Source organism: Alternaria triticimaculans (genome assembly GCF_023758025.1).
Source record: "Alternaria triticimaculans strain BMP 0046 chromosome Unknown scaffold_10, whole genome shotgun sequence".
NCBI classification, from domain to species: domain Eukaryota; kingdom Fungi; phylum Ascomycota; class Dothideomycetes; order Pleosporales; family Pleosporaceae; genus Alternaria; species Alternaria triticimaculans.
The window spans coordinates 362,623-381,103 of NW_026055967.1; the positions used below are offsets into that span (position 1 = coordinate 362,623).

The following is an 18,481-nucleotide window of genomic DNA, read 5'->3' on the forward strand; positions in this document are numbered from 1 at the left end:
GGGCAAGCTTGCCAGTCCTTGCCAGTCCGGGCTGGGGTGGATCGTCTCCATCATGTCGTCACGTGTCGCCCGCTAGCGCTGTTTTCTCAAACTCGGCACCAAGCACGCACCCAGCCATCCCTCTCTCTGTCTGGACTCATCACACGGGTCTTACTCACCTGCCGCTGCGCCCTTGACGTAGACCAGCCCCAACTCTGGCGACCTATTCCGCTGCTTCTTTGAACTCTGGCTCGCTGCGACGCTCGCACTTCGTAGTGAAGAAGACGCCTCGCGCATTCCAATCTCAGCGCGCCGTCGCATCCTAGATTGAATCGCACCACAGCTCGCTCCCTACACACCTCACCACACACGTCAGCGCAATCTCCACACTGCGCATTGCATCTCGCGCGCAGCTCGCTCAACTGCACCTTTCTTCTACAGTCATCGTACTACCTAGATCTGCCCGCTTCGGCTGTCTCTGGCGAGCTCGAGTAAAGTGCTTGCGCGTTTGCCATCTCGCTTCTCTCACCTCGCGCTCCACCCATAGCGCGCTGTTACCGCCACTTCTTTTCCTTTCGCATCAAGTTTGACCTGGTCCGTTGAACCTAATCATGGCAGCCATGGAAGAACTAGGCACGCAATTGCAGTCATTACAGGCCCTCAAGCCGCCGGGAGTCACGCCCACCAAGATCAAGGCTATCACGCAGCTGTGCGTCGACAACATTCAGGTATGCCAGTCGCCAGGATCTCCTACACATCCTCCGTGCACATAGGACCCCGTACTAAGTATCTGCCTTCACTTATAGTCTCACTCCGTAATCGTCCAAAAGATCGCCCAGCAGCTCCAGAACAGCGTCGCCACACACAAGCTCGGAGTACTATACGTCGTAGATGCAGTCGCCCGCCAATGGGTTGAGAGGGCTAAGCAGGCTGGCCAGGCTGTGTCAAAGAACGCGGCGCAAGGAACCTATGCTTCGGGTGTGCAGATGATGCGAGACGTGCTTCCGGCCATGATGCACAATTTGATTCAGTCAGCACCAGAGACACAAAAAGAGAAAATCTCGAAACTCTTAGACATTTGGGAGCGCGGTCAGACCTTTCCACACGACATGCTCGCCGGCTTCAAGCAGCAGCTGAATGGAGGCCAAAACAGTAGGTCAAGACTCGTCTTTCAGGCGTCATCTAGCTAACCCGTAGTCAACGTAGATGCACCAGCACCTCCAGAGCCACCTAAGAGTAACGGCACAGTACCAGTATTCAACGGGCACACTAACCAACAGCCAACACCCCCTGTAGCTCTGCCACAACCTCCACAAGACCCGGGTGCTCTTTTCGCTGCGCTCGCTGGCGTCGGTCACCAGAATGGGCAAACTAACCCTCCACCTGCAGCAGCTTCTGCGTTTCCTTTTCAACAGAACATGGTACCGCCACCACCCCCTGGCTTCGTGCCTCCGCCACCTGCTGGAGCAATGGGGCAGCCTAACATGCCTGTTCCCCCCGCTGGTACGAATGAGATCGTGACTCAGATTCTAAAGGCTATGAGCGCTGGCTCCATCCAACCCGACCAAGCAATACAGGCACTGAATACGTTGGCTATGGCCCAGAATGGTGGGATGCCTATGCCACCAATGCAGCTCCCGGCTGTTGCGCAGACACCGCCACAGGTTCAGCCTGCTGCGCAGAACGGTAACCAGGGAGAGAGATATGACCTGAACGACAGTAGAATGCGCGACCGTAGCAGATCGCCCGACTATCAACGTCGACGATCGCCCGTGCCTAGATCTCCACCAAACCCAAATCGGCGGGAAAGTCCGACATATGGTGTGTACGACCCCAATGCAGGTCCCGAGGGCAATGCACAACGCTTTGAGCGAGGTGAGCGCGGTCGTGGTCGTGGTAAACAGAGGGGTGGTCGTAATGATCGTAATGAGTATCGCCAGCGGTCACCGCCGCGACGACAGCCGAGCCCGCCTAGGGCAGCGTATGGCCAGTCGAAGTATATCGAGTGGGATGAAACTTTGCCGCGCGATCACATCAGAGTCCTCAGCCGTACATTATTCGTAGGTGGTGCTGGCGGAACTGAAGGTGAGATCCGAAGCATATTCGCTCGTTTTGGTAGAGTCCAAACATGTATTGTCAACCAGGATAAGCGACACGCTTTCGTCAAGATGTTGACCCGTCCGGATGCCGTTGCCGCCAAGCAAGGTATGGACACCCTCCAGGATCCCGCTGCACAGTCCAAAGCGCGCCAGGTAAGATAGTCGTTCCCGATGCCTACTTTCCTTTGCTAACAGTACTAGACCCGATGGGGTGTCGGCTTTGGGCCCCGTGACTGCAGTGATTACACCACTGGCATTAGTGTAGTTCCCATCTCTCGTCTTACAGATGCTGATCGCAAGTGGGCTTTGACCGCTGAGCATGGTGGAACAGGTGGTCGCCCACTAGAGGGAGGTATGGTGATCGAGGAGCCGGACATCGAGATAGGTGCAGGTGTTTCCTCAAAGGGTATGTACATCCATCACTTGTTTACGACACGACTAACACAACCTAGCTATCAGTCGGCGTGTACCAACTGACGTGCCTCGCGGAGGTCGTGGAGGCTTCGGCAACCGAGGTGACTTCAATGCACGTGGAGACCATGGCGGACGTGGTAACTTCAACCAACGGAATGACTTCAATGAGCGTGCAGACTTCGGCCGCAACGAGTTCGCTGGTAACGGTGGTCGCGGTGGTTTTGACAACAATGGCCCGGCCAAGTTCCGCAAGCAAGATCATCGTCCCGTCAACGACCCACGTCACATCTCGCCTCGACCTGAACAAGGTGTTGCCGTCCCGCCTGCCGTCCCTGGCTTCGGATTCCAGCTTCCAGGTTTCTCATGACTCCCGCAGGGGTAACCCGCTTCTATCACAGCAGACGCGCCGGCCCCTTGACCTAAACTACTTTCCTGTACACAACAGTTTTTTGATCGACTAGTCTCGACATGGCAGGTTTCCAATGCTGGTCTTTCCGGATTTCATCCTCTACATATACGTTATAGTCTTTCCTGAATGGGTGGTAAGGCACAATAGTGGTGGACAGTTTGCTTTACCAAGTCAAAAGCATTGCGAGGCGTTATGGCTGCGAATGCAAGTCGGTCGATCCAGCACTGGCATACGCCAGGCAACGACGGGCTTTCAAAGGTTTTCTAGTCTGGTTAGTCAGATGTACGATTACGGTGGACTTCAATCACGCTTCGGCGGCATATCTTTAGTACAACTCAGCTGCACTACCTGATCTAGCCTTGTAATGAAAAAATACGGTTTTACAAATTGCACACTTTCCATTTAAAGAATCAACGAACCCGATGAGTAGGGGAGACGTCGAAGCGCCTGCTTCGACGATAGCTGCACTCCGGCCAGATCGCTGTAGGTGATGGAACAACAAAGGCGCACAGTGGATACCAGGGCGAATCTTCTATTATTTGTGGTAATACAACAATATCTCTTCGGAATGATTTTGTGGCTACAGCGCTGATGCGATAGATCGGTTCAAGCCAAGAAACCGAGTCCTGGCAACGAACCGATCTATCGCATCAGCGCTGTACTCACAAAACCATCCCTTATAAATAAATAGAACTTAACTATACAACACCACTAAGGTACCAAATCCGTACAAGAGACCTACAGCCTCACTGTCAGGGATGATCTTACTTCCTCTTCGTTGCACCGCCCTTCTTCTGACTCCCCGTCGCCTGAGCCTCCGCCTTCTCTTTCTGCACCTTCTCCAACTTCTCCTGATCAGGCACCTTCAAGCTTTTATCGCCACCCGGGTGAGCAGCCAATGGCTTGTTAGCATCCTTCTCCTCGACCTCCTCCTCATCGCCACCCTGTCCAAACTCATTGACACGGTTGTAATCAACCTTGTACTTCCACGTCTGGAACAGGTAAACGAAGAAAATGACGTCGTCGCGGAGGGTAGCCAGACGATGCAGAGTGGGCATCTTGATGGTAAAAGCGAAGAGGTCGTCGATGAAGGTGTTGAGGAACTTGTATGTCATGGCGCGGCCGGGCATGTGGGCGACGGACTGGAGACGGTAGTTGATGTAGAGGGCGGGGACCATCATGAGGAAGCCGTAGGCGTAGACGGAACCGACGAGCGTGGTGATGATGAAGGAGTACCACGACTTGTGGGTTTCGTACATGAGCGAGTAGATGGCGTAGGCGATGAGGAGGGGCACGGCGACCATGTAGAGGTACCTGAATGCGACGGCGTCGTATTCTTCTGTCTTCTTTTCCGTGTCGGACAGGACGTGCTTGTCTTCGAATGCGATGGTGTAGGGGAGCAGGGAGCCAGGCATTGTTTGGCGGATGCGCACGTTGACCGACTTGGTGATCTTCCATGCTTCGATTGCCATGCCCATGCCCTGACCGAATAGGATCATGTAGGATGTGTTCTCGTTGTTGTCGATGAGGTAGAGGAAGATGATGGCTTGCATGAAAACGTTCGCGACGATGGTGCGGACTGAGGTTCCAATATTGTCCTTCTTCTTGCGCCAATGCTGGACATCGTTCTTGAAAGCGAGCATCTCGAAGATCATGTGGAAGATGGAGACGACTGCGGTAATGGCGAGGAGGTATGAGTTGCTGTCGATAAGGATTTCCTTGAACATCTCCATCTCAGAGCCATCGCCACCTCCGGGGGTAGATTGACCTGCAGCTGCGGCCCTGGCGTTTGCATTGAGGTTCTCGTCAACTGCGGCGAAGATGTTGTACTTCCAGTGTGCAAGGTTGTTGAGCTTGACGTTGAGCGGAAGGGTTGTGACAGTGTCATTCAGCTCAATCATGTGCTTCTTGAGTTGCCAGAAGGTGTTGGTGAATACGATGGGATAGTACCAGGTGTTCTGCCCACTTGCATCTCGTGCGCCGGTAGCCTCGAGTGTGATGAATCGCCTGGGACCGGGATGCATGGCGGCATACTGTAAAGTACCCGCGTCGGGAATCAGGGAGACGGTGAAGTTGGGATGGTAGTAGGAGGATACAATCTTTGGCGCATTCTTCTCCTCCTCGGTTTCCACCTCGGCTCTTTCTGGCATATCGCTCAGCAAGTTTCTCGTCTTCGCGATCTTCTTCTTGGGCTGGTATTGGGACAATGGGCGGATGAAGTGGTAAGCCTTGCTGTGGTCGTAGCCGGGCTGCGTGGGATCGAGCACGCTGCCACTCTGCGCAACGTAGAAGTGAGCAAGCAGAGTAGCATTATGCTGTACTTCGCTTGGGACCTTGAACTCGGTATGGATTTCTCTGTTCTCCTTGTAGTCTCCAAACTTGAAGTTCTTCTCCTCGATCAACAGCGAGTCCTTAGGCATCGATTTGAGCGGGGGCATGGCGACGGACGAGGAGATGTACATGGCAATGTCCATCTCAGTGCCAGCAGGCCACATGGGCGCGACAGCATATGGAATATGGCTGTATTGAGCACCAGGATCAAGGGATTGTGGGCGCTGCTCCCATGCGGGAATCACGACATTGCCAGCTGGTTTGACGGCGGCGACGGAGCCAGTTTGCGCGGGATCGTTGACGGCGGGGGCGGGTTTGGCAGTCTGGGGCATGAAGTACTTCATGCCACCCTGGATAAGTAGGAACAGGCCAACGCTCTGTACAATGGACTTGACGAGCTATAATGGAGCCGTTAGCTATCATCTCGGAGCGGAGGGGTCTTGTTTGCGACTTACACTCTTGCCCTCCTCGGGCGGCGCGGCGGCTGCTTGTGCCTCTGGCATGATGGCAACGTGCGGAACCTGAATTCCGGCTTGAGCAGCTTGTTAGGTGGAGAAGGAAGATGGACTCGCGATGGAGTCTGAACACATAATCTGGAGACTTTCCGAGGAATTGGCGGTTCCGCCGAGGGCCCGTGCCTGTCCCGCGTCAGGGTCTAGCCACATGGGCCTCGAGTTCCCGGCCCAGGTGGCGGTGACCTCATGCACCTCACCGAAATGCATACCCTTTGGAGCTTACCCTTCACCAAGGGATTGCAGCTATGGATTGATGAGAATGCTGCGCAAAAGGTGCTGCCTAATATCATCTTGACGACCTTATAATGGGGCTACCGCTGCCTTAACCCCTCCTCCGTTGGAGAGGCTCCTCTCAAGCTTCTGTCGCCGCCCCTCCTCAACACGTCAATTGCATTTGACAGCCCGCGTTCCGACTCTAGTTCCCTCGTTCCGAGCATCTCTATCAACCATCCGAACAACCATGGCGGACAACAACGCAACAGCTAGCAATGGCTCTGCCAAGCAGCCCGTGGTTGCCGTATTGTATGTAGACAGGACGTCAACTGATTGATGGAGCGAATAGCTAACTGTGATACAGCTGCGGCGCTTCCAGTGGCACATCGCCAGTCCACATGGAGGCAGCGAGGCAACTTGCGCATGCTCTCCACAGGGCCAACACCAAGGTCGTGTACGGCGGCGGCACTGTCGGCCTCATGGGCGAGGTAGCACGAACCCTCGTCTCGCTGTCGGGCCCCGACTCGGTCCACGGCATCATCCCCGGCGCCCTCACTCAACTCGAGCAGCACAACGATCTTGCCAACCCTAACGGCCACTCTATCGACGCAGAAAAATACGGACGCACTACTGTCGTCAAGGACATGCACACCCGAAAGCAGATGATGGCCCAGGAAGTTGTCAAGGGTGGACCAGGCGGCGGCTTCGTTGCTCTGCCTGGCGGCTACGGAACGTTCGAAGAGCTGATGGAAATCACCACCTGGAACCAGCTGGGCATCCACGACATGCCTGTCATCGTGTACAACGTGGACGGCTATTGGAGTGGTCTCATTGAGTGGGTCAAGAATGCTGTGACCAGCGGTTTCGTTGCGCCCACCAACGCTGGCATCATCTCTGAGGCTCTTAGCGCCGACGAAGTGATAACACATCTGAAGGAGTATCAGAGTGCGCCTGGACGCTTCAACTTGACCTGGGAGGAGCAGTAGAGGGTATGTGGTGAAAGGTCGCGGAAAGGCTCGAAAACTCCACTCTTCAAACCCAAAAAATGGTTCAAGACACGTCGGTGCTGGATGATTAGACAGAATCTCACAGGTGGAGTCTGTATCAGTAAATACATCCATGTAGATTAATTAGACTAGACTACAAATCAAAAGGTCAAAGAGTCGTTCCCGTACTGAGCAAGTGAGCGTATCCGAACACTCTGGCCGCATATGGTGATCTCACCCGACAATCCCTACAAGCTGACGACATGTTCTGCAAAAGCTTTGCCGGCCCGAGCAACTTATCTTCGGCAATAAACATCGCGGAGCGAGGCTGGTGAGATTACATGCTTTAAAGAGCATGGTACCGGTGCTGTACGGAATGCCTAAGCCCGTTGAGGCAGGAGCGAAACCATGTCCGACGCGCGAGCCCATTTCATTCGACAACCCCGCCAAAAGTCAAGATAGTGACCTCAACGCGCGTATAATGACAAGCTTTAACAAGCCTTTTCCAAGACTGCTTAAATACGCTAGGGTAAGTTGCTCTCACACTTTTCTCACTGCTCTTGCGCCATTTGTCCGCAGCTGTCAGCATGTTCACCAAGTCGGTAGTGACGCCTTTGTTGGCGCTTTCAAGTCTCGCCCTACAGGCTGCTGCTGTCTCTCAGAAGCAGTGGACCAAGAGGAGCGACCACTTGTACTTGCCGAAAGAGACTAGCGACTACAAGACCGCGACTGCTCCGAACAATGTCACTATTCGGTACAAGAACCCTGGTATCTGCGAGACTACTCCCGGCGTGGACAGCTACTCTGGATATGTCGATTTGACGCCTGATGTGTGTATCAAACTCACCCATACATACAAGCGCTCTTTCTAATGCGATATAGGTCCATGTGTTCTTCTGGTTCTTCGAATCTCGTAACGACCCAGCATCGGACCCGTTTACCTTGTGGTTGAACGGAGGTCCGGGATCTGACTCGCTGATCGGTTTATTCGAAGAGAACGGACCTTGCATGATCGATGACAACCTCACTGCGGTGTACAACCCGTACAGCTGGAACAATGTCTCGAACATGCTGTACATCTCGCAGCCTGTCGGAACTGGTTTCAGCTACCAGAAGCAAGGTGTCGGAAGCTTCAACTCATTCTCCGAGGACTTCCACTACAACTCTAGCGAATGGCCCGCTACTGGACGATGGCCTCTGCTCGAACCGCTAAACACTGGTACTATTGACACTACGGATCTTGCTGCCGTTGCTGTGTGGGTGAGTAGACATCTGATATGAAATGCTTGTGTCAGTGCTAATCTCATTCGATACACATAGCATGTCTTCCAAGCCCTCCTGGCCACCATCCCCAAGTTTGATGCCAAGCTTGGAGATCTAGATGCTGCGAGAGACTTCAACCTCTTCACCGAGTCGTACGGTGGTCACTATGGCCCAGCATTCTTCAGCTACTTCTACAACCAGAACCTGAAGATCGAGAATGGAAGCATGCCCGGATACCCACTCAACTTCAACTCGCTCGGCATAATCAACGGCATCATTGACGAGGCCATCCAAGCCGAGCACTATCCCGAGTTCGCTGTTAACAACACTTACGGCATCAAGGCGTATAACGACACCGTTTACTCGTACGCCAAGTTTGCGAACAACATGTACAACGGATGTCTCTACCAGATCGCCCTCTGTCGAGCCGCCGCAGAAGGCAACACCACCTACTACCACGCCGATGCAAAGATCACCGAAGCCGAGTTAACACCGGGTGAGATGCAGATCTGCAACGAAGCAGCAGACATGTGCCGTGACAACGTCGAATCCCCGTACTACTACTACTACTCAGGCCGCGGCGTCTACGACATCCGTCACACGTACGAGGACCCGACACCCCCCTCTAACTACGGCGATTACTTGAACCTTGCAGAAATTCAGGATGCTCTTGGCGTTACTCTCAACTACTCTGGTAGCAATGGCATCTACTATGCTTTCCAGAACACGGGAGACTTCATCTACCCCAACTTCAGGCTCGATCTGGAGTACTTGCTCAGCCAGGATGTGCGTGTTAGTTTGGCCTATGGCGATGCTGACTACATCTGTAAGTCCTTTGATACCCACCAGTCATTCGATTTTCTAACACGTTCAGGCAACTGGTTTGGTGGTGAAGCCATCAGTCTTGCAATGGAATACGCTCACAGCGACGAGTTCCGTGCCGCAGGTTACGCGCCTATGATGGTTGATGGTACGGAATACGGCGAGGTACGCCAGTATGGCAACTTTAGCTTTGCGCGCGTCTATGAGGCCGGTCACGAGATTCCTTACTACCAGCGTAAGTATTTTTGCTACCTCCATTCCAGACCGTTTGGTCAAACAATGGGCTTTGCTAATTAGACTCGTAGCTGTTGCCGCATTGGCGTACTTCAACCGTACGCTGTACCACTACGATATCGCGACTGGCGAGGAGAAGGTCACTGCCAATTTGACATCTTCTGGTCCTGCGAATGCAACTCACACGCAATCATTCGTGCCGATTACGTCGTCCATCATTCAGGCCTTCCCTTCGCCTATCTATCCTGCAACGACATCGGGGTACTAAGTAGTGCTGTCGTCACCGAGGTCAATGTAGCCTTGGTCTCCAGTGCGTTAGGCCTCACCAGAGTGGCGTACATGACGATCACGAATGAAAGGAATTTATCAATTTACTCTGCGTAGTATGCATGAAGACTAGTGATGCGTCCATGGCTTATTCCTAGTACCAAAGAATCTATCAGATCTTGCCCTTCCCCAGCTTATCCCCACCATTGAAGAAGAGACTTCACAAGGGTCGCTCGCCACGCTCATCAACGCTGCCTACAGATCTCAGCCTTGAACTCCTCATCATCTTTCCGCCATCCAATCCCAGCATCCTCACTACCAGGACCCTTCCAGAAAATGCTACCATCAGCATCATCGCGGATGGCCTCGATGATCCTGTCCTGGTGGTCGTCCTGCATCGTCGCCAACAGCGCCAGCTGCACCAACGACAAGTGCCTTCGTACATCGTAATCCGGGTCGTTCTCGTCGGGCTTGAACGTGTTGAGATCGATGCCGAAGTCCCCTCGTAGAATGCTTTGGTATGTGCGCTCGATCATGGCGTCTGTCACGGGTGCGTTTTTCGGTGTATAGGTACCTAGAGCTTCCTTCGGGAACTTGTCGGTTTGACCTGGTGGGGTGATCTTTGCGATGTCGATGGTCGAGTTACGTGAGGTGTCGATGGGAGGAGGTCGCCTCGTCTCTTTGGGGGTATAAGCGATCGAGAGTGGAAATTTGTCGAGGTCAGGAATGGTTCTTATCACATCAAACGTGACCGAGGGGATAGCTGATGAGGATTGGTCAGGAGCGGTTGGGGTTTCCTTCACATCAGACATGGTCGATGCGACAGCCGGTGAGGATTGGTCAGCAGGAGTGGGGTTTTCTTGCATTTCAGACATGGTCGTGGGATGGATAATGAGTTGTAGATCCTGACTGTAGTAAGTCATCAATGTGAGTTCCTGTGCCTGCTGATATGTAGTAAAGAAGTTTGCTGAAAACACAGAACATGATACACGTTTGTGCAAACGATGCGTGGAACAATTTGTCGAGGCCTCGCAATATTTAGGCATCGACGCCGAGTGTGGTTAGAGGCCTTTCGTAGCAAAACAAGTCACAGGGAATCGGAGCGGATAGACAAACAGAACTTCGATGTCAAGGTCGTCAAACAGCGTTTGCACCAGGATATGCCTGTACAGGCCTACATACGCCAGATGTGAACGCCAAACTCCATGCTAAATGTTGCAGATGCTTCGAAGGAACGTTTTCATTTCGACGTAGGGAGTGCGAACAGCTGGGGCTGCATATTGATCTTGCACAAGCGCGCAATACAGCCAGACAATTGCAGAAGGGTTTGTACGCCTTCAAGGATGCGCATGTGGGTGAAGCCAATTTCCTGATTGCTGTTAGCCTCTGTAAAAATCGCCCGTTGCAAATCCTCACCTTGATGAATTCCAGCTTTGCGTGCTCACTCAGCGTGTCAATCGTCTTTGTAACTTTGAACATTGTGCTAATGATGTCGTGACACGAGTATCCCAGATCCCACAGCTCTTTCAGTGATGTCAGAGCATCGTCGATACGCTGCTCATGGCACGCCTTGATCATGGCCTGCACCTTGATGGGATGCGGGCTGTCGACCACCCTAAACACATTATCGCCATTGACGAAACCGAAACCGGCAAATGTCGACTGTAGGTTGTTGATGGCTTGTCGCATATCTCCCTCCGCCGAGAAGACTAGTGCCGCGATTCCGTCATCTGAGTACTTCACGTCCTCGGCTTCGCAGATCTGCATGACGCGGCGCACGACTTGCGCATCGGTAAGGCGGGCGTATCGGAGGATGGCGCACCTCGATTGTAGCGGCTCGATGATCTTGTTCGACTGGTTGCAAGCGAATGCAAATCGAGTTGTTGCACTGTATATCTCCATTGTCCTCCTCAGAGCCTGTTGTGCACCACTGGTCATGCTGTCCGCTTCGTCGAGGATGACTAGCTTCTGCCTGCCCGGAGGAAGTGTGACTTTCTTCTGCGCAAAGCCCTTTATCCTGTTGCGTACAACGTCTATACCACGTTCGTCCGAGGCGTTGAGTTCGAGGACAGCCTCCTTGTAGGCATCACCGAGGAGTTGGCGTGCGAGACAGAGGATGGATGTGGTTTTGCCGATACCAGGCATACCGGAGATGATCATATGGGGCATGTTGCCATCTTTGGCAATGATCTTGAGGCGCTCAATGGTTTCGGTATTGCCAACGACATCATCGAGGTAGACGGGACGGTATTTCTCTACCCTGGGAGGATGTCAGTCTGAACCAGCTGGCGAAGGCCACGAGCGGTGAATTACCATGGCAGCTCGTAGTTTGCACCGCCGGCCGCATTGGGGTTGGGTTTGACGCCATTGCTGGCGGCGGCTTTGGAGGACTCGGCTTTTGACATTTTGGGCTGTGGTGGTTGACTTGGAGGGGTGACGCGAAACACGCGATGCTCTGCAAACGCGCTTTCACGGGTCATCCGTCTTGGGACTAGTGCTCACGTGAGCCGGGCACGATCGACGCGCAGCCGCGGCAGCGAAATATCATGCCCTTGGCGCTAAAGATAGATTCGTCCGACGCGACGTCACCTGCGTAGCACGATAGATCAGATCGGGATTTTTTCTCCAGATCACACACTGGCGTCGGTACGGATCGAGGCTATGTTCTTGCACATATTGTCCTGCACGCCTGTACAACGCATAGTACAAAATGATCCTCTCGGGGGATCTTCAGTTGGCATGCCAGATGGGCTTTCAGGTACCGACCGATGCTGCAGGTCCTGAGGTTTCAGCCCCAAACGTCTTTTTCGAGAGGCGCAGCCATCGAGCATCGGGCGCCTGAAGAAACCACCCGATCGCTCCGCAGTCGCTAACATACGGGCTATTTGCATTGCTTTAGTAGCTTGCGACATGGCGACGGCGTCAAGACACTGGGATCCTGGTGGTTGACAGGGTGACGTATGCGGCTGACGGAAGCGGTCCGCAACCTACCACGTCCACGCATGTCAGCGAGCTGTTGTGTAGAAGCAGCCCCAGACGTTTGCTGAGGAAGTTGTGAATGCTGAATGTCGTTGCAATGTTGGCCTTGTCGGTGCAGCCTTAGAGCGCGAACAAGGCGCAGGCGGACAGTGTAGCTTAGCTATCCTGCGGCGCAACCTTAGGTAACCTTAGCAAGCGCTATAAAAGCGCACTTTAGCTATTTTTACTTAGTATCTAAAATAGCTTAGTACTTTAGAATTTTTAGCTTATTTATTTTTAATACTATATTAGATTAAACTAAAATAGATCTAGATTTAAAATATATAAAACTAAAATTTCTATTCTTAATTTTAGTATATACTTAGTATAGTTTAATAAACTTAAGTTTTATTACTAATACTATAATAGTATAAAAGCTTTTTTTATTAGCTTAGCTATAAGTAACTTATATAAGAATAAAATTTAAACTATACTTAAAGACTACTTTAGTAATATAAATCTACTACTTTAGATTAAATATATAATAATTACTTTATAATAAATTATAGCGTAGCTTTAGTAAAACCTTAGACTATATATAGTTAAGTTTCTTAGCTAATATATAGTATACTTAATTACTATCTAGTTTAGTTATAAAGTATATCTAGTTTAATTTTATAAACTCTAGTTAGTTACTATTAACTTCTTACTAATTAATACTACTACTAGTAGTACTATTAACTATAATAAGCTTTTAAACTTATACTTAAATAAGTTACTAACTAAGTAACTTTTTCTCTTAAGTATATATATAATTTAAATATACTATAGCGTAGCTTATACTAAGCTTTTACTAATTTAATTTATTTTAGATAGATTATAGTTACTCTATTTAGCGTAGTTATATACTATTAGACTTATTTTATAATATATTTATAGTATTTTTTATATATATAGTATCTAGAAGAAACTTAGAAAAATCTCTAATAAAGTATATATAAGTAGATAGCGTTTAGAGTAGTTAAGAGTTTAGTATATACTTAGTTTAGTTATAGTTTATATCTTATACTAATAATAAGTAAAGTAATATTTAGTTTACTTATATAGTAGCTAAGCTACTAGTATAAACTCTTCTTATACTACTATAAAATATATATTACTAGCTAAATTTAGAGAAGTCTTCTAAAAATATATATATATATTACTTAGATTATACTAAGTTTATTTCTAACTTATAATAGCCTAAGTTTTTAAACATTAACGTTAATAGTAATTCTAGTAATTATTACTTAGATAATACTAAAATTAAACTTAATATACTAGTTAATATAAATAGTAAAGTAGAAGTTAAAGCTAATAATAACTTTATTATCTAGAATTAAAATAGTACTTAGACTACTTTTTTAGAAGTATTAGTACTCTTTTATATAACTATAGTACTAATATACTCTTATATCTTACTTACTAGCACTATATATATAGTAGAGTTACTATATATAAAAACCTAATATTAGACTCTCTTAGTAGTTAAGGTATAAAAGAATACTTAGTTTATTTTAGTATTTTACTAATACCTATAAAGTAATCTAGTATAGCTATAGCTAAGTTTAGAAAAAAAATATAAATAAGTTAAAGAATTCTAAGACTAATTATAGTATAAGAGTTTAAATTCTAAGTAATATTAAATACTATTACTATAAATATAAGTACTAAAGTATTAAATACTATAGCATGCTTAGTTCTTAGGTATAAAAGTTATTTTACTCTTATTATAGTAAGAGTATAGTTAATACTATATATAAGATTTATTTCTATAAAAATAGAAACTTTATATAGTAAAAGATCTATAAGTATATAGTAATTTAGATTCTACTAGATTTAGTCTAATAGTTATAGCTACTTTATAGCTATAATTAAAACTTTTTATCTTAGAACTTTATATAAAGAGTATAATACTAAGACTTATTAGTCTACTATCTAGTAGAATATAAATATTATTATAAGTTAAGAGCTATTTTATATCTTCTTTATACTATACTAATATAAAGACTTATCTAAGTATAAACTAACTTTATAAAATAATATTTAAAACTCTATAGTACTATATTATATATACTTATTAATATAACTCTAGTATTTAGTAAAGTAAGTATTTTAAAAGAAAGATTTCTTCTAAATATAACTTAGAGATACTTTTCTTAATATAATAATTTTAAGAAAATTATATATCTTTAGTAATAACTAAGTATTATATTATAAAGTAGAATAGAGTAAGAAAACCTACCTACTATACGTACGTATAAGAGCTATCTTAGTTAATACTTATATTAACTAAAGATTATCTACTTTACTAGTAAAGAACTAATTATTAACTTTCTAATATAATTTCTAGAACTAAGTTTATATCTAAATATTTTTTATATCTTTATTCTAGTTAAAATTAAAACTAATCTTATAATTATTATAGTATTCTATAATAACTATAACTATCTACTACCTCTACTATCTAAGCTTCTACTACTTATAGAGAAAAAGTTATATTAAATTATTTACACTATATAAAAAGGTAATTAAAATATAAGTATATATATACTATTAATTAAGTACTAACTAAGACTAATTCTAACTAGTAACTTTATTATAAAACTATTTTCTTTATAAACTACTTTAAAATAAAGGCTTAGTATTAGTAGCTAAGCTATACGCCTTTCTAAATAATCTTAATATACTCTAAGTACTCTATTATAAAAAGAATTTAACTATAATATATTATAATAATAGAATTAAAAGTATTAAAATATATTACTAAGTAGAGTATAGAAAGCTAGATAGAGTAAGTATAGAATAAAAGTAATTCTAGTATACTCTAGACTAACGTTACCTAGTATATTAAATACTTCTACTATAATAGAAATAACCTAGTTATTATTATATTTTTTTAGTCTTAACTTACTCTACTCTAAAATAGTTCTTAGCGCTAGTTCTCTATTAATATAAGTTTTAAGCGTATAGCTATAAAATCTATATAGAAGATTATCTTTACTACTTACTTAGAAAGTTTAGATAAACGTATATTATATAGTTTTTACTTAGACTAATCTAATATAGTACTATAGTTTATATAATTATGTAGGTATATATTAATAGAGACACTAAAAAGATATACTAGAAGGTATTTACTAGAGTATTCTAAGAATAGCGTATAGTAGAATACTCTATAAACTAGTATTACTAAAATAAAACTAGAATTTAAATTATTATTATAAATATATACACTAAGTAGCTTAGTAGTATATTACTATACTAGTAGAATATACTAAGATTACTTATATATTTATAGAATTTAGTAATTATCTTATATATACTACTTATAATAGTAGAGATTAGTAATAGTATATTATATATATTATTATATTTTGCGTAGTCTACTTTATAAAAGAGATTATAGAATTAACTTAGAGTATAAACTAAAATATAAAAAGCTTAAATAAAGCTATTAAGAATCTTATTAACTATAAGATATTAGAGAAATATAACTAATTTATTAAAAGTCTAATTAGTATATCTAGAATATACTAAGTCTATACTAGACTAATATTTTAGCTATATTCTCTAATAGTAAAATTAGCGTCTAGGTAAAGAATAAAAAAGATAAAGGTATATACGCTATAGGTCTATATCTTATAAAGTTTTTTATTAAGCCTAAAGTATAGTAAAATATCTAATATTAAGATAGTAATAATTTAAAGTAAAATTATTATAGAATAAACTTTATAAATAAAGCTATATCTTTAGTAAAAGCTATTAGTAAGTAAGTTACCTTAGAGTATACTTAATAGACACTATACTAATACTATATAGTATAGAAGTTATTAACTATAGTAATAGTAAAATATATAAGATTTATATAGTTTATAGTTTTAGATAGATATATAAAAATACTAGTCTAAAAGTATATCTAAAAACTACTCTAGATAAAGCTAAATATAAAAAGTATAATAAGTAGAATATTTAAGACTACTAAGCTAAGAATAGTCTAGAAGTAGTTTAGAGTAACGTACACTTATTATTATAAAGCTAATAGTATATTTCTTCTACTAGTATTCTGCGTAGCTTATCTAGAAGCTTATCTTAAAAGTTATTTTAGTTATTTATAAATTTATTAGCTAGTTTCTAAGGTTTAGTTTAGAGGTTAAGTAGTTAAGTATAAGAATATACTTAGACTACTCTATAGTTAGTATTAACTAACTAGTCTATAGTAGTTTAGAGGTTTAACTAATAATTAAGATAAATATATATACTTATACGTATAAAGTATATATATAAACTAGTTTTACTTTACTCTTACTATACTAATAAATATAGTTAATCTTAACTAGTAAGTTTTTTTTCTATAAAAAGCTTACTATCTATAAAAAGCTTACTACTTATTAGAAGCTTTCTACTTATATAAAGCTTTTCTATTATAAATATATAATATAGTTTAGTATCTATATTATACTAATAGGTATCTAAGAATATTCTAAGTTACTACTTAACTATAGATAAGTAAGTAGCTATACTTCTATCTCTCTAAAAGCGCGCTCTTTAAGCGTAGATAGTAGCTTAAAAGTTAGTAAATACTAAGAGAATACTTACTATATTTTAGAAATATTAGGCTAGTAGAATTAAGAACTAGTTCTCTATAGTTAATCTATAAGCTTAAGCTTTACTAAGATCTACCTAAGTTAATACTATAAAGTAGTAGTAATATAATACTAGTACTATATTTAATTAAATAATATTTATTTATTTAAATAAAGTAATAATATAGGTAAGAGATAAAAGAATAATATAATATAGCTAGAGTTAACTAAGTATACTTTATAAACTCTATATTAATCTTAGAATATAGTAGTTATAGAAATAGTTATAGTTAAGAATAAAAAGTACTATATAGATTACACTAAGTTAGCTCTATACTACGTACTACGCTTAGCTAAAGTTAAGAATAAAATTAAGAATAAAGTTAAGAATAAAATTAAGTATAAAGTTAAGTATAAAGTTAAGTATAAAATATATTAGTAGATTACACTAGATTAGATCTATATACTATATAGTATACTTAGCTAAAGTTAAAAATAAAGTTAAAAATAAGATTAAGTATAAAGTTAAGAATAAAATATATAGGTAAACTATACTAAGTTAGCTCTACGCGCTATATAGTATACTTAGCTAAGATTAAGAATAAAGTTAAGTATAAAGTTAAGAATAAAATACGTAAGTAAACTATACTAAGTTAGCTCTACGCGCTATATAGTATACTTAGCTAAAGTTAAGAATAAAGTTAAAAATATAGTTAAAAATAAGGTTAAATACCTAAATATACTCTAGCTAAATAGCTAAATATAACTTAGTTAAATCTTAGTAAAGCTAATTAATAGTAATACTAGTATTTTAGCGTATCTATATACTTTACTTAGTATCTATTTTTATTTTTTCTATTTACTTTTTATTCTTAATCTTATACTTAACCTTATACTTAACTTTATTTTTAACTTTAGCTAAAATCTATTTTAGTTTACTCTATCTCTATTATACTCTCTCTATTATTTACTATAGCCTACTATATAAAAGCTTCTAAACTTATAGATTATATACGTAGACTTTTTTATATATAGTTTTAGTATAATTAATCTATATAGCTTATATATAAAAAGTATATATTATATCTAGAAGTATAGAAATAAATAGAAAATAAATTATTATATTATAAGCTTACTTAAAAAGCTCTTTTAAGTAGTAAAGCTTTTAAAAGCTTATTTTAATCTATACTAGTATAATTACGTACTATACTTTTAAAAAGTATTTAGAAGTGCGTTCTATAATATACTTTCTAAGTAGCTTATAAGAGTAGACTATATAGTTATAATAAGCTCTTTTATTATAGCTAAAAATACTAATTATATACTTATTAGAGTGTATATAGCGCTAAAAGCTTACTTAGTGTAT

At 42.9% G+C, this 18,481-nt stretch overlaps 5 protein-coding genes across 5 annotated transcripts; 3 read left to right on the plus strand and 2 right to left on the minus strand.

Annotated features, from left to right (window-relative positions):
• Positions 1-599: 599 nt before the first annotated feature.
• On the plus strand, positions 600-2,859 carry J4E78_007006 (uncharacterized protein; the record flags this gene model as incomplete). The annotated part of the gene is made up of 5 exons (XM_049367616.1): positions 600-707; positions 786-1,131; positions 1,186-2,231; positions 2,280-2,484; positions 2,531-2,859. 5 exons carry the CDS (start codon positions 600-602, stop codon positions 2,857-2,859), a joined length of 2,034 nt encoding a protein of 677 aa, XP_049220586.1.
• Positions 2,860-3,665: 806 nt separating this feature from the next.
• J4E78_007007 (uncharacterized protein) lies at positions 3,666-5,735 on the minus strand (the record flags this gene model as incomplete). Its single annotated transcript, XM_049367617.1, has 2 exons — positions 3,666-5,630; positions 5,688-5,735. 2 exons carry the CDS (start codon positions 5,733-5,735, stop codon positions 3,666-3,668), a joined length of 2,013 nt encoding a protein of 670 aa, XP_049220587.1.
• Positions 5,736-6,207: 472 nt separating this feature from the next.
• J4E78_007008 (uncharacterized protein) lies at positions 6,208-6,946 on the plus strand (the record flags this gene model as incomplete). Its single annotated transcript, XM_049367618.1, has 2 exons — positions 6,208-6,269; positions 6,325-6,946. 2 exons carry the CDS (start codon positions 6,208-6,210, stop codon positions 6,944-6,946), a joined length of 684 nt encoding a protein of 227 aa, XP_049220588.1.
• Positions 6,947-7,533: 587 nt separating this feature from the next.
• On the plus strand, positions 7,534-9,533 carry J4E78_007009 (uncharacterized protein; the record flags this gene model as incomplete). Its single annotated transcript, XM_049367619.1, has 5 exons — positions 7,534-7,776; positions 7,829-8,206; positions 8,267-9,035; positions 9,084-9,266; positions 9,337-9,533. The coding sequence occupies 5 exons, from the start codon at positions 7,534-7,536 to the stop codon at positions 9,531-9,533; spliced, it is 1,770 nt and encodes a 589-aa protein (XP_049220589.1).
• A 244-nt stretch (positions 9,534-9,777) lies between these two features.
• Positions 9,778-11,937, minus strand: J4E78_007010 (uncharacterized protein; the record flags this gene model as incomplete). The annotated part of the gene is made up of 3 exons (XM_049367620.1): positions 9,778-10,473; positions 10,949-11,792; positions 11,846-11,937. 3 exons carry the CDS (start codon positions 11,935-11,937, stop codon positions 9,778-9,780), a joined length of 1,632 nt encoding a protein of 543 aa, XP_049220590.1.
• Positions 11,938-18,481: the final 6,544 nt, after the last annotated feature.